At 35.2% G+C, this 11,888-nt stretch overlaps 2 protein-coding genes across 3 annotated transcripts; one reads left to right on the top strand and one right to left on the bottom strand.

Annotated features, from left to right (window-relative positions):
* Nucleotides 1-1,056: 1,056 nt before the first annotated feature.
* Nucleotides 1,057-11,773, bottom strand: LOC144450847 (large ribosomal subunit protein uL10m-like). Its single transcript, XM_078141588.1, has 4 exons — nucleotides 11,755-11,773; nucleotides 4,459-4,652; nucleotides 3,335-3,644; nucleotides 1,057-2,514 (listed from the first exon to the last, which is right to left on the bottom strand). Exons 1-4 carry the CDS (start codon nucleotides 11,771-11,773, stop codon nucleotides 2,294-2,296), a joined length of 744 nt encoding a protein of 247 aa, XP_077997714.1. The 3' UTR covers nucleotides 1,057-2,293.
* LOC144450869 (uncharacterized) lies at nucleotides 5,781-9,705 on the top strand. Of its 2 annotated transcripts, XM_078141613.1 has the most exons (3): nucleotides 5,781-5,910; nucleotides 7,308-7,477; nucleotides 8,414-9,705. In XM_078141613.1, exons 2-3 carry the CDS (start codon nucleotides 7,333-7,335, stop codon nucleotides 9,142-9,144), a joined length of 876 nt encoding a protein of 291 aa, XP_077997739.1. In that variant the 5' UTR covers nucleotides 5,781-5,910; nucleotides 7,308-7,332; the 3' UTR covers nucleotides 9,145-9,705. The 2 variants fall into 2 exon arrangements, with proteins under 2 accessions (XP_077997739.1, XP_077997738.1); XM_078141612.1 differs by lacking the exon at nucleotides 5,781-5,910 and having other exon boundaries at nucleotides 7,304-7,477.
* Nucleotides 11,774-11,888: the final 115 nt, after the last annotated feature.

Genomic DNA, 11,888 nt, shown 5'->3' with positions numbered 1-11,888 from the left:
ATCTAGCTAATTAGTTACATCAAGTGTACATCTCATTATCATTATTTGTCACTTTTGGTGAAACCCTCTTTCCAAAGAGCATGAAAACCATCTTGAACCGTGTCTCGTTCCTGCCAGCGTATTTCTATGTATCAATTTAACGTTTTGAGTGTACATTCAATTTTGATACCATTATATTATTACGTTAAAGAAACAGTAAAATATATACCTCGTCAATGTTTGTGACATTTATATTGAACTGATGTCACATATTCTACTTTTCATTATGACAAAGTTCTCTTGATATCCTCTACTGAACACCTGCTAGTTTAGTTTCAAAATCAATCTTTGGTTGACAAGAGGTCAAAGTTCAAACCAATGATGACGAGTAAAAGATGAGGGAAGTATTACTGACAAGTCATGAAATATAAGAGGAAGGAAAAAACAAACAAACAAACCAGTTGAAGGCTTAATTTGAATTATTGTAAATGGTTTATAAGCTACACGTTTACTTCTCGAGTTCAACAAAAAGATGGTACCTCTAAACTCTAGACCTCTTGTGATATTGACCAAACTTCCTGGTACATGTGTCATTTTCATAGAAAATAAACTGCATTCAAGATTATAAGAAAAAAGTGTTCACATAAGCTGTCATTAGTATCACAGGATTTGAAAATTTTCATACTTTATTTGTAATTTTTTGTCATACATAATGAATACAATGATATTCACACATTATCATAAGTATGTGAGTATTTATGTATACTGTCATTTTTTTTCCGTTGGTGTGGAAGATAAGACAAGATGAAAATGGGCATTAGCAGTGTACTTTGTCACCTTGTGATCAAGATAGGGTTAACATTTGAAGTTCCACAAAAATGTACACTGCAAGATGATGGAAGTTATCAGTAATGTCACCATACTGTGAGTACAATTTTTGACAAACATCCATTCAATAGGTTATATTATTACACTGGTAGTTGGGCCTTCAGTTTTCTAAGATAGACACAAACTAAAACTATTGTCGCAACATGTTGATACAACAGTGAAAAAACTATTGAATGGACGTTGGTTTAATTATAGTCCCAGTAGGGAGGCATCTCTGAAAACTAGTTTATTTAGAGTTTCATGAACTTGAAGTATTGTTTTGGGACTTCCAATGTTTACACTATGTTGATCACAGGGTGATTAGAATCGCACAACAGAGGAACCGCTAACACCCACTTGTGTAATCTACCATATTGAAGAACAATAGATTTAGTTTGCATCTATCTTAGTAAACCGAAGGCTGGCTTACCAGAGTCGTAAGCTGTAGTTTTAGTTTGTGTTTATTTTGGCTGAAAGCTTCGTTTCTGTTGTCATATGTTATTTTACATAATAACCAAACATCATTTCTACATTTTTCAAACATAGAGCAAGTTTTAAGTATTTTTTATTCAATGTCACAGTTCTGATACCACACAATGAACACATACTAAGGCTGAGATGACACGAGCAGACAGCTGATATAGAGTAGAATAAATACGAAACATGAGCACACATGAAACTAATGTAAGTGAAATATTACAGAACATACTGGCCAGGAGTGACTCATTTCGAATTGAGACAACTGTCAAATACTGGGACTTCATTTTTCATATTCCTGGCTTTTATTTCTGTTGATTTTTGTTGCACAATTTTGTTGCAAGTGCCTGTCATCCATTTACATCATTGCCACCAGGGGGCGCCAAACAGTACACATACTGGGGGGACTTGATTCACCAACTCAGTATCGCATATGGTGTACACCCACTCTGTTATGCAATAGTTTTTTCATCTGGAGATGGTGTGTGTGCATTTTGTGGGGGATGTCTGAATAGCATAACCAATTTTGTTGGTAGTGAATGACCAAACATGGTGTTCAGAAGAAGAAAACAAATTCTGATGGCTTGCATTTCTGTTGGTATACTTACACAACTAGCTCAACAGGCAAATATGCAGCCAAGTATTGAAATGTGATTTTAGAGTAGCTGTCAAAATTTTGTATCATCTGAAATAAGTGAAGGCTGTCAGCCTGGCCTTGATTGGATTGCTATACTGAATATCCTGGATTATGTGATGGTATAAGCCAATCAAAACTCTGGTGTAATATCCTGGATCATGTGATGGTATAAGCCAATCAAAACTCTGGTGTAATATCCTGGATCATGTGATGGTATAAGCCAATCAAAACTCTGGTGTAATATCCTGGATCATGTGATGGTATAAGCCAATCAAAACTCTGGTGTAATCATCCAGAGTGCTCCATAAAATCCAAATCACTATTGTGCATGTTCTAGCTTTCATTTTTCTGTTCTGTTTCTTCATTCATTTGTTTTATATACTGATCTAAGTTCATGGTTAGTCTTTGTTGGTTTGCTTGTAGCAATGATGACAACCTATGCAGTGGAGTAGAGAGTGTACCAACTAACTCTCCTTGTAAAGTCTGCAACGATGGCAGTTGGGAAAATTTGACCATATCCGTGACAGACATCAAGTTCTCCTCTACTTTACCTCCTGTGATAATAAAATAGAATACATGTATTAGATGGAAACAGCTGGATATACTAGTATATGGATTGTAATAATACAGCAGTTGAATTGTCCATAGAATAGAATATGTACTTTATTAAGATAACTAAAGATAGATGCTGCAGAATCAAATTTTATGTTTGAACTAGTGATTACTTGCTCAGTGCAAGTGTATATATTAGTATTTGCATTGTAGTGCAATATTGAAAACATCATGACATGTGTATGTAAATGAGTATGCAAATGAGTGCATGACTGTAACATGCACACTCTCAACACACTCTAAATATGCCATCTTCCAGTTATCAGAAAGACAAAAGATTGTACAGCTTGGCCACTGGGAGCGCTGTTCAGCAACAGTTTTCCCTCATGTGGGGTGCCCTCTTGTGACATTCCTTTAAAAAATGACCACAATGAGGGTAACTGCATGTCAGGCTAGTGAATGTTTGATGTCACTGAGCTCTCTCATTATCAGTCAACATGTCATTCAGATATGATAAGAAACTCTCCTTCCAGGCAACTGACAAATTTGTTATTCAAATTGTAAGAAATCAGGTAAGTATTTCTAATAGACAGAATTGTTATGTCTACTGAAACCAACTTCTGTTGTTAAGAGATACTTATCTTCAGGCTCCCCACCCCCACCCCCACCCCCTCCCCCTCTATCTCTTTGAGTTTTGGTAATTTGGAACTGATGTTCTCACGCAAAGCAATTAAAGAACATTGAGGGCGGTAGTCGTAACTACCAGCAAGGGAAGGATTATAAGTTTGGATATTGAAGTTATATATGTATAAAATGACTAACCTAAAAGATAGATTTTGGGTACATTCTTTGCAGCCTTTAATAGTTCTTTGACTTTAGGTTCCGGACATGTAGCATATAGGTTCATGCCAACAATCAGGGGCATCATATTTTCATATTTACTGCCTTCCAGAGTTTCCGTCATTACAAGGTTCGGATACCACATCAGATCTAAGCCTTGTTTCCGTAACTTCCGACGAAATTGTCTCTTTTCCATGGCAGTGACCCCGCAATCATGGAAAACAACAACTAACTGGTTCTCTTCCATCATGGCTTTGGCTTCTCTTTTCAGTAATTCTTTCCATGGATTCTCCTGACAAACAACACAAGAAAGATTGAAAATGTCTAACTTTGAAACAAATATTTCAAGAGTTGAAGATCTGTTGTATAGTAATTTGCACTATTGTGACTATTATTTATGTACACCATTGGATATGTAGGTAAGTCACCATCAATTCAATTCTTTGTTTGTCGTCTGCATGCGGGTAAGTTTGTCAGTAGATTAAGAAAAAAGAAACACATTTCATTTTGCTCATAATCTCAGCGTAAGGCCATATTTCATACTCTTGTAAATGGAAAGACCGTTCAAATAACTTCAAATAACTACAGATATTTCTAAATAGTTGCTTAAAGTGGCCATATGGATGAGAATTTGGTATTAATTTTGGATTTTTATTTGATATAACAGCTTCACCATGTTTTTCTACTTGAAAAAATAATGGAAAAGAACATATACAAAGTCCATGTTCATAACTCAATACATTGCAAAAAGATGCACAAAGTGTAAAAAAGTTTGTTATTGTACATACAATAGCAAACATTTTACACATTGTTTAATGTTTTGCCGTTTATTGAGATGTGAACATGGACTTTGTATATGTTATTTCACATTATTTTTTCAAGTGGAAAAACATGGTGAAGCTGTTTTATCAAATAAAAATCCAAAATAAATACCAAATTCTCATCCATATGGCCACTTTAAGAAAATCCAACTTTTGACCAGAATTGTAGATTTAGATACAAACAGAAAATGAATCAACAGAAAAGTGGATTTTACAGGATAATATCTTGCAGGTATGTCAATTTTTATAGTAAAATAATAACTCTTCAAGTGTCAAAAAACTTACTTGTGTTGCTTTTACTACATCTACATTAGTTTTCTTCGCACACTGTTCAGCCAATGATCTGTTATCTTTGATTGGTTTAGCCTGTGTCACAGCTAACATCTTGGCTTTCACAAATGGTAGAGGGCGCTTTTTCCTTGTGTTTACTCCTTTCATACCATGTCTGATAAACGCCCATGGTGTACTCCACAACGGTACTGTAATAAATTTAACAAAATGCTATCATTCAAGTGATGGAGACAAATCCTATCCCTGCTGCCACTGATGTTATCATCCATGGCAGTTTTTTTTGGGTTTTTTTGACATCTGCATCACTTTATGTTAGCATAATCTTGTTTTACTTTGCACCATTTTTACGATTTGTCAAGAGACTCACTTAAAGTGGCTGTATGGATGAGGATTTGGTATTTATTTTTGGATTTTTAATTTATAAAACAATTTTATCATGGCGTCCTACCAATGTGAAATAATATATGTCAAGTCCTTGTTTGTAACTCAATAAATGGCAAAAGTTTAATAAATGTGTAAAATGTTTGTCATTGTACATACAATAACAAACTTTTTTGCACATTTTTCAGCTTTCAGTTCCAAAGCCAGTATGTAGTGAGAAAAATGTTCTTTTATTGACATTCTGAAGTATTTTAGATTTTAGTGCAGTACATTTTCACTGACTCATACACATTTGAAAAACATGCATCATAACAGCAAAAATTCCTCTCATGATGAGAAATATACTAAAATTTGTACTGTCAGCAATCTATAACGGAACAGCTAAACCGAGTGTACGGCATAGATTGTTGTCAAAAATTTATCTTTCATATCCAGACCTCTCCATAAACACACAAACATATCCTGTAAGGCCAACAACAAAAAATGTTGTGGTTCCAAAAACACCCAATTTCAAAATAGGACAGGTAGGTAGGATTCCACCATTTTGTTTTGATCACACACACAAGGCAATGACATCGCCAAATCTTACTATTTCTTGTGCGACTTTGCACATTTCTCTTATTTTTCGATAATTTTTTTCAAAATACCTAAACAAAAGTCTAGGGTCAGCAGTAAAAACTAGGTTGGGTTGGGTTACCGGAACCAAAAAAAAATTGTTTGGCCTAAAATAGTATACCAAGACAGATGTTAACACAAGATATATCTCATGTACTTCATCAATCTAAACCTGTTCTTTCAGATACAAAATAAATTATACATTCAAATTTTTTAGTCCAAATATGACATTGAACTGAGCAATAAACCAATAGGAAGAGAAATTTGAGTTGGTTGGTAGGTGTGACCAGTCTACTAAAACTGCTGATATTCTGAGAGACAGTAGTTGCTGTAATACATAACAATTCTAGTCTTCACTTCAGGACTTGAATCTTTGAGTTGTTCTACAAATTAAGTGTGTCAGACAAATTCTTAGAGCCTCTTCCTTGCATCAGAAAGTGTGATTCACAGGTATGTTGTATTGTGTTTTTAAAAACAAACTTAAAAGCCAGGTTTATTTTTGCCTTTATTATGCTTACAATATATAATTTACCAGAATGTACTTTATTTTTGCACTGATTACCGTTTTCAACTTTTTATATAATGTTTGTTGATATAATAGCATCTTGGTAACTTGGTAAGAGGTGCAATTAAACCTCTTTCTATCAGACAGTACTCATTTGTACACAAAAGTAATATACATCACGGCTTGAAATCAATAGCAGGAATATGTGACTATTGGTCACCATTCTTGGGTTACCAATTTCATAAATTGGTAGCCCAATAGGACTATCCAAGAAAACAGTTAATTTCAAGCTCTGCACACGTACGGAAAAAAACAGATTAATTTTGCAAGTTTAAATAATTTGCATGATTACAATTAGTTATCTTTTCTTGTCGGTACTTATAGCTAACCATGATGATCAACACATTCCATCAGCTAGGCCTCGGATGTTCTTCCGATAAAATACGACACACAGCCGAACAACGCTATCGAGGATGGAACATCCGAGGTCTAGTGTATGTCATCAGGATATAAATAACTGCCAATCAGAGAACCGTATTAGCGACAAGCACAAACAAAGGACAATAGCTAAATTTTCATGCATATTCATCTTAAGGAGGGGCTTGTATAAATAACCACCAATGCGTTAACTGAAATGTGTGAATGACAACGTCTACACACTCATCAAACTCACAATTATCATAAACCGATAAGCCATAGTAATGACGTAAATGTGTTTGTCAACACTTGCATGCAGAGATTCCCCGAGGTCATAGGTTATTGAATATATTAAAGTATATATATGCATAGATGGCCCAACCCACCACTCAATGTAATCTCAATGGAATGTCCGGTCTGAAAATGACATTGGCTAGACTGTTTGGGCAGGCCCTCACATGCGAACTTCATTCGTTTATAGTTATAGCATCGAAGGAAAGCCCGAACATCTAGCAGCAAGACTACACATTCCAGTGGTTTGTACTGTACTGTATTGTCATCTGTGTTGTACAACTTTCAATGACTATTAAATAAAATATTACTTATATTTACCCTTCATTGTCACTTGTTTAATGACTAGTAGTCACTGTCAAAACTCTGATTGTATTAACTGCTGTGATTCTGTATTTTAACTGCTGTGATTCTGTATTATATATGAAAGAAATGACATCATTTTTCAATATTCTTGTTTATTAGAGTAAGACTACAGTATCACAGCAGTTAATATAGTAGGAATTTTGCCATTGGTGGCTGGTTTTCAGAGAAGTATAGTGAATGGTAGTAAATGACAAAAATGATGAGAAATATCATATTCACAAATATCATAACTCTTTAGATTTCAAGTTATTTTCACTTTTTTTTTCAGTAACCATACCAACACAGCATCAACAATGAAGGCATTTGCATTCAAGTTTGTGCAGTACTGTATTGTAGTCTGTGTTGTACAACTTTCACTGACTGTTGCCCAGCAACAAGATGAAGACACCCAGACTGATGGATCTCAACGCTGTGGAAATGGCGTCCCTGGTATCCCAGGTAATTATACATTTATCAATAAATATATCTAACACAACCATCCCTAGTTGAAAGTGAATACACTCAGTCAAACTTTCACTGGTTGTTAAACATCAACAAAATGAAGACCCCACACAGATGTATCTCAACACTGGAAATGGAGTCACTGGTATATCAAGTAATTTCTATTAAATGTAACTTGAGTACTATCAGACCCTACCAGATTAATACATTAGAAAGGATTAACCAATTCAGGGGATTTTAATACCCTTGGTCATTCGTACACAACAGTAGTAATCAAGGTTGTGGGTTAATAAGATAGACATGTTGATATAAACTATTGAATGGACACTGGTTTAGTTGTACTCACAGAAGGGTGGCACTTTTAATGACTTTATAATCTTGAAGTGTACAGTTTGGGGACTTCCAGTGTTCACACTATTTTGATCTCAAGGTGATTATATACATTGTTATATTGATATCACCCACATCATACAACAACTGTTTAAGTCTGTGTATATCTTAGTAAGCCGAAACCTTGACTGCCATGAATGATAGACTTCAAGTTCAAAGGTCAGGGTCTTAAAAGAAAGCTCATATTTGATAATATGTGTGTAGGCACTTGAAGAGAGTCACTATGTACTACACCTACAAAGTTATGACATTTAACAAAAAATATAGCTGCCATTCGGCCATATTTGATTATGTCACATAATAAAAGTGAAATGCACATGTCTCACATAGCATATTACATTTGTGCCAGGTTTGGTTGAAATTGGCTGGTGCATGCCAGAGATATGAGGATACATACACTCACACATGGACGTATGGACATATGGATGGATGGATGGACGAACAGACAGAACCTAATGTAACAGCCCCAATGGGTGGTGCCCTTTGGGGCTAATATGCCACCACTCCCTCTAAGTTTCATATTTTATATTCTATTTGCTATAGGAATCCCAGGGACTCCTGGTTTACATGGTCCAGTTGGTACAAAGGGTGACAATGGATTGCCAGGGTTGGATGGAATTCCTGGTGAGAAAGGTGACAGGGGTGAACTTGGGTCACAAGGTCAACCAGGTCAGAAAGGAACAACAGGTAAACCAGGACCAAAAGGAGCCAAGGGTGAGATTGGACAGAAAGGAATTCATGGAGTCAAGGGACAAAATGGTACAAAAGGTGATATGGGCATCAAGGGTAATAAAGGGTCAATGGGAGGCCAAGGTCTACAAGGACCTATAGGTCAGAAAGGAGAAGTAGGTCAGGTACAACAACAACCTAGAGTAGCATTCTCAGTTGTCAAGACATCATCCATAGGACGTGTGTCTAGTCATACAGTGATTGTTTATGATAAAGTGTATTCTAATGATGGAAATGGTTATAGTACATCTACTGGTAAATTTACATGCCCTGTCAGTGGTATGTATTACTTCACGATTTCTGCAATGCGATATAGCAGCTCAGAGTTATTTGTGTGTTTAATGAAGAACACTACCCGGTTACCCTGTGTATGGATAAACAATACAAGTGATTGGGCTTATGGTGGTGTATCTAACAGTGTAATCATAGATGTAGATCAAGGAGATGAAATCTGGGTTAGACTTCACAGTAATACTGCTGTGTACAGTAATAACAATGAATATACAACCTTTACTGGTTACCTGTTGTATTCAAACACACAATAAACATAATCAACTCTTCCGTGACAGTTAGTAATTCTTACAATGTAATGTTCAACATCACCATATTTATCTAAAAGGTGACAAAATATTTATTCCTCCTAATAATACTATCTGCATATCTCCATTAAATACCTTGAGAGTGTCGTCACGTAGGAAAAATTATAAATTCCAACTACAAATTACAATTTTTATGATACTTTTAACGCCACAAATATTCTGATGGCTATGACGTAGTTGCAGTAAGTAACACAAAAATATTTTACAATGTAGTTGTAAACAGTAATGTATTGTATTTGAATACAACAGTCAACAGTTAGAGAGTACATTAAGGAGAGCAATGATTTCCTGTATTTTACATTGTAAACAGTAATGTATTGTATTTGAATACAGTTAAGGAGAGCAGTAGTATTCATATCTTAACTTTGACCCTACTGGCGTGTTACCCCTAAGGAGGCGGTGCCAATTACTAATCCAGATCCAGATCCAGAACGATTTCCTATATTTTACATTGTAAACAGTAATGTGTTTTATTTGAATGCAGTTTGTACATTAAGAGAGCTATGATTTCCTGTATTTCTTGACTTTTTTTGTTTGGAATTTTACTGAATAAAGTACAATACCACAATACAATAAGCATGTATCCAATGTAACAAATTATTTGTATAATGTGTAATAGTGTCTAGTCTGTACAGCTACAGGTGAGAGGAGTGCTACAATTTTTTTGTACTTTTGACTGATTTTTTAAAAATTGAAGTCAATATTATTGACAAAGCCTAAATAAAATAATTGTTTGGTTCCAGTTACCTGATCCCACCTAGTTTTTCAATGCTGACCCTAAACTTTTTTTTACATATTATTCGCGGAAAAAAATAAAATCGCAATAATTTTGAAGTAATAGTGGATGCGGAGACCAATATCAACTTAAAAAGACAATATAAAACTGTTCTTCCAATCTGTAATGTCTGTACGTCTGATAGGAAGAAACAAACAACACAGAGCCCATTTGGAAAACAATGGAAAACCTGAACTAGACACTCACACATGAAAAAAAAAAAAATAATAATAAAAAAACGGTGTTTCCATTTCTCTTGGCTGTAAAATACTTCATATCACTCCACCCTCAATGGCCTTGCACTTTGAATGCAGTTGGCCAATATGTGACATTGCCCCAACATGGCATACCTTACAGACTACTAGTAGTAGTACTGTATCGCAAAATAAAATGTAGTACTCTGTGAGTTCCTGCATCTTTTTCCCTAATAGTTTTTGTTTTAAATTTTATCAAATAAACTACACTGCTTCTCATTATCCAATAGGCATCGATTTCATATTTTACAAATTTTTTTTTTTGGAACTTTACTAAATGAACTACATGACGATGTACATGAACATGTATAGGAGTATTTCACCAAGTAAAAGTTTGACATCTGTACCTTTGTTGTTTTGTGGAATTGTCATTCTTGTCTGTAGTAGTCAATTAAACTTTGACAAGCACATCGTCTGCTTTATAAGTACGCACCAATTTGTAGTTGCCCACTATTAATATTTACAAATAAAATCGAATTATGTTGTTTTAATATTGAGAGTATTTAGGCGAGTGCCAGGTCAAAATCATTTCATTCTGGCTGGGTCTGCTCTATGTCTTATTTCTATGAGGTACAGCAAGCACTGTTTACAGTTTACAGTTCGATTTAGACATGTAGGGAACAGCGCCCCCAACATGATAAATGACTTGCATGTACTATTAAAACCCACTTTGGATTAGGCTTTGGACAACAACTAACATTGTTGCATGCAAACCTAAAAGACAATCCATCCTTCCAAACAGCAACTAAAGAATGAGTTATTAGTCTCCAAGACCTCTTGTGAAATTCTAGTGAGAACTATACTATATTTATCACTACTTCATAGGGTGACTTCATCTATTTTATTATACCATATACCCAGTATTGCTTCCAATGTAATTTGATGAACAGGAGCATCAAATCTTTTGACAGGAATCCAGGTAATTTAATTGCAGTTGTAAAAAAAAGATCAACTGTAAGATTGAAAGGAAAACAGAAAATCGAAAAAAAAGGCACTGATTTGATCACGGTCTAGTTGTGTCCTGTCATATAACCCCCATGGTTCTACCACAGTCCCTCTATGACCGTAATACGTTTTGATTCTACAACTTTCTGGAAAACGTTTGATTCTAAAACTAAAGCACGGTGCACTGCGCCCTCATATGACCTATAGCTACGACTTCTTCGGTTCGACTTCTTCGCTACTTCCGTGGGTTTTTTTTCAAGGGGCGTAGACAAACAACTATATGCACATGTATGGTACTGATGATAATAATCTACGGTATAGAAAATAAATTAGGGAGGAATACTGATACATAGCATAACTTTAATCTATGTAGTATGTACTAGAGACAGTGATGACAGTGACACGTGCATGGTGTACACTTCAATAACTTACTGTATACACGAAAAGAATTTGATGGGTCGAACATATTTGACACCAATATTATCAACGTAAATAGCGTGCGTAAAGTAACTGGTGCTAACAGAGTCTGACGTGAACATGTGGACGAAAATACGATAAAATACACAAGGTTAACAAACTTACTTCTTGTGAACGCCGCCATCTTGGTAATATTAATTCTTGAGGGGAGGGGTCGGAAAACTTGATGTGTTATTTATTAAGTTAAAATCCGCGCAGGGATTGTTGTTTAGATACCCAGTTAGCTAGAGTAATACTCC

The sequence above is a fragment of the Glandiceps talaboti genome, chromosome 20 (genome assembly GCF_964340395.1).
Source record: "Glandiceps talaboti chromosome 20, keGlaTala1.1, whole genome shotgun sequence".
NCBI classification, from domain to species: Eukaryota; Metazoa; Hemichordata; class Enteropneusta; family Spengelidae; genus Glandiceps; species Glandiceps talaboti.
The sequence above is the reverse complement of the archived record's forward strand: the minus strand, read 5'-3'. Positions and strand labels throughout refer to the sequence as shown.

Bases quoted from the DNA above. Each gene is read 5' to 3' on its own strand.
- LOC144450869 (XM_078141613.1), top strand. From the start codon at position 7,333: ATGAAGGCATTTGCATTCAAGTTTGTGCAGTACTGTATTGTAGTCTGT. The intron at 7,478-8,413 runs GTAATTATACAT...TATTTGCTATAG, and splicing joins TGGCGTCCCTGGTATCCCAG to GAATCCCAGGGACTCCTGGT.
- LOC144450847 (XM_078141588.1), bottom strand. The intron at 3,645-4,458 runs GTAAGTTTTTTG...GTTGTTTGTCAG, and splicing joins ATGTAGTAAAAGCAACACAA to GAGAATCCATGGAAAGAATT. The intron at 2,515-3,334 runs GTTAGTCATTTT...TTATTATCACAG, and splicing joins ACCCAAAATCTATCTTTTAG to GAGGTAAAGTAGAGGAGAAC.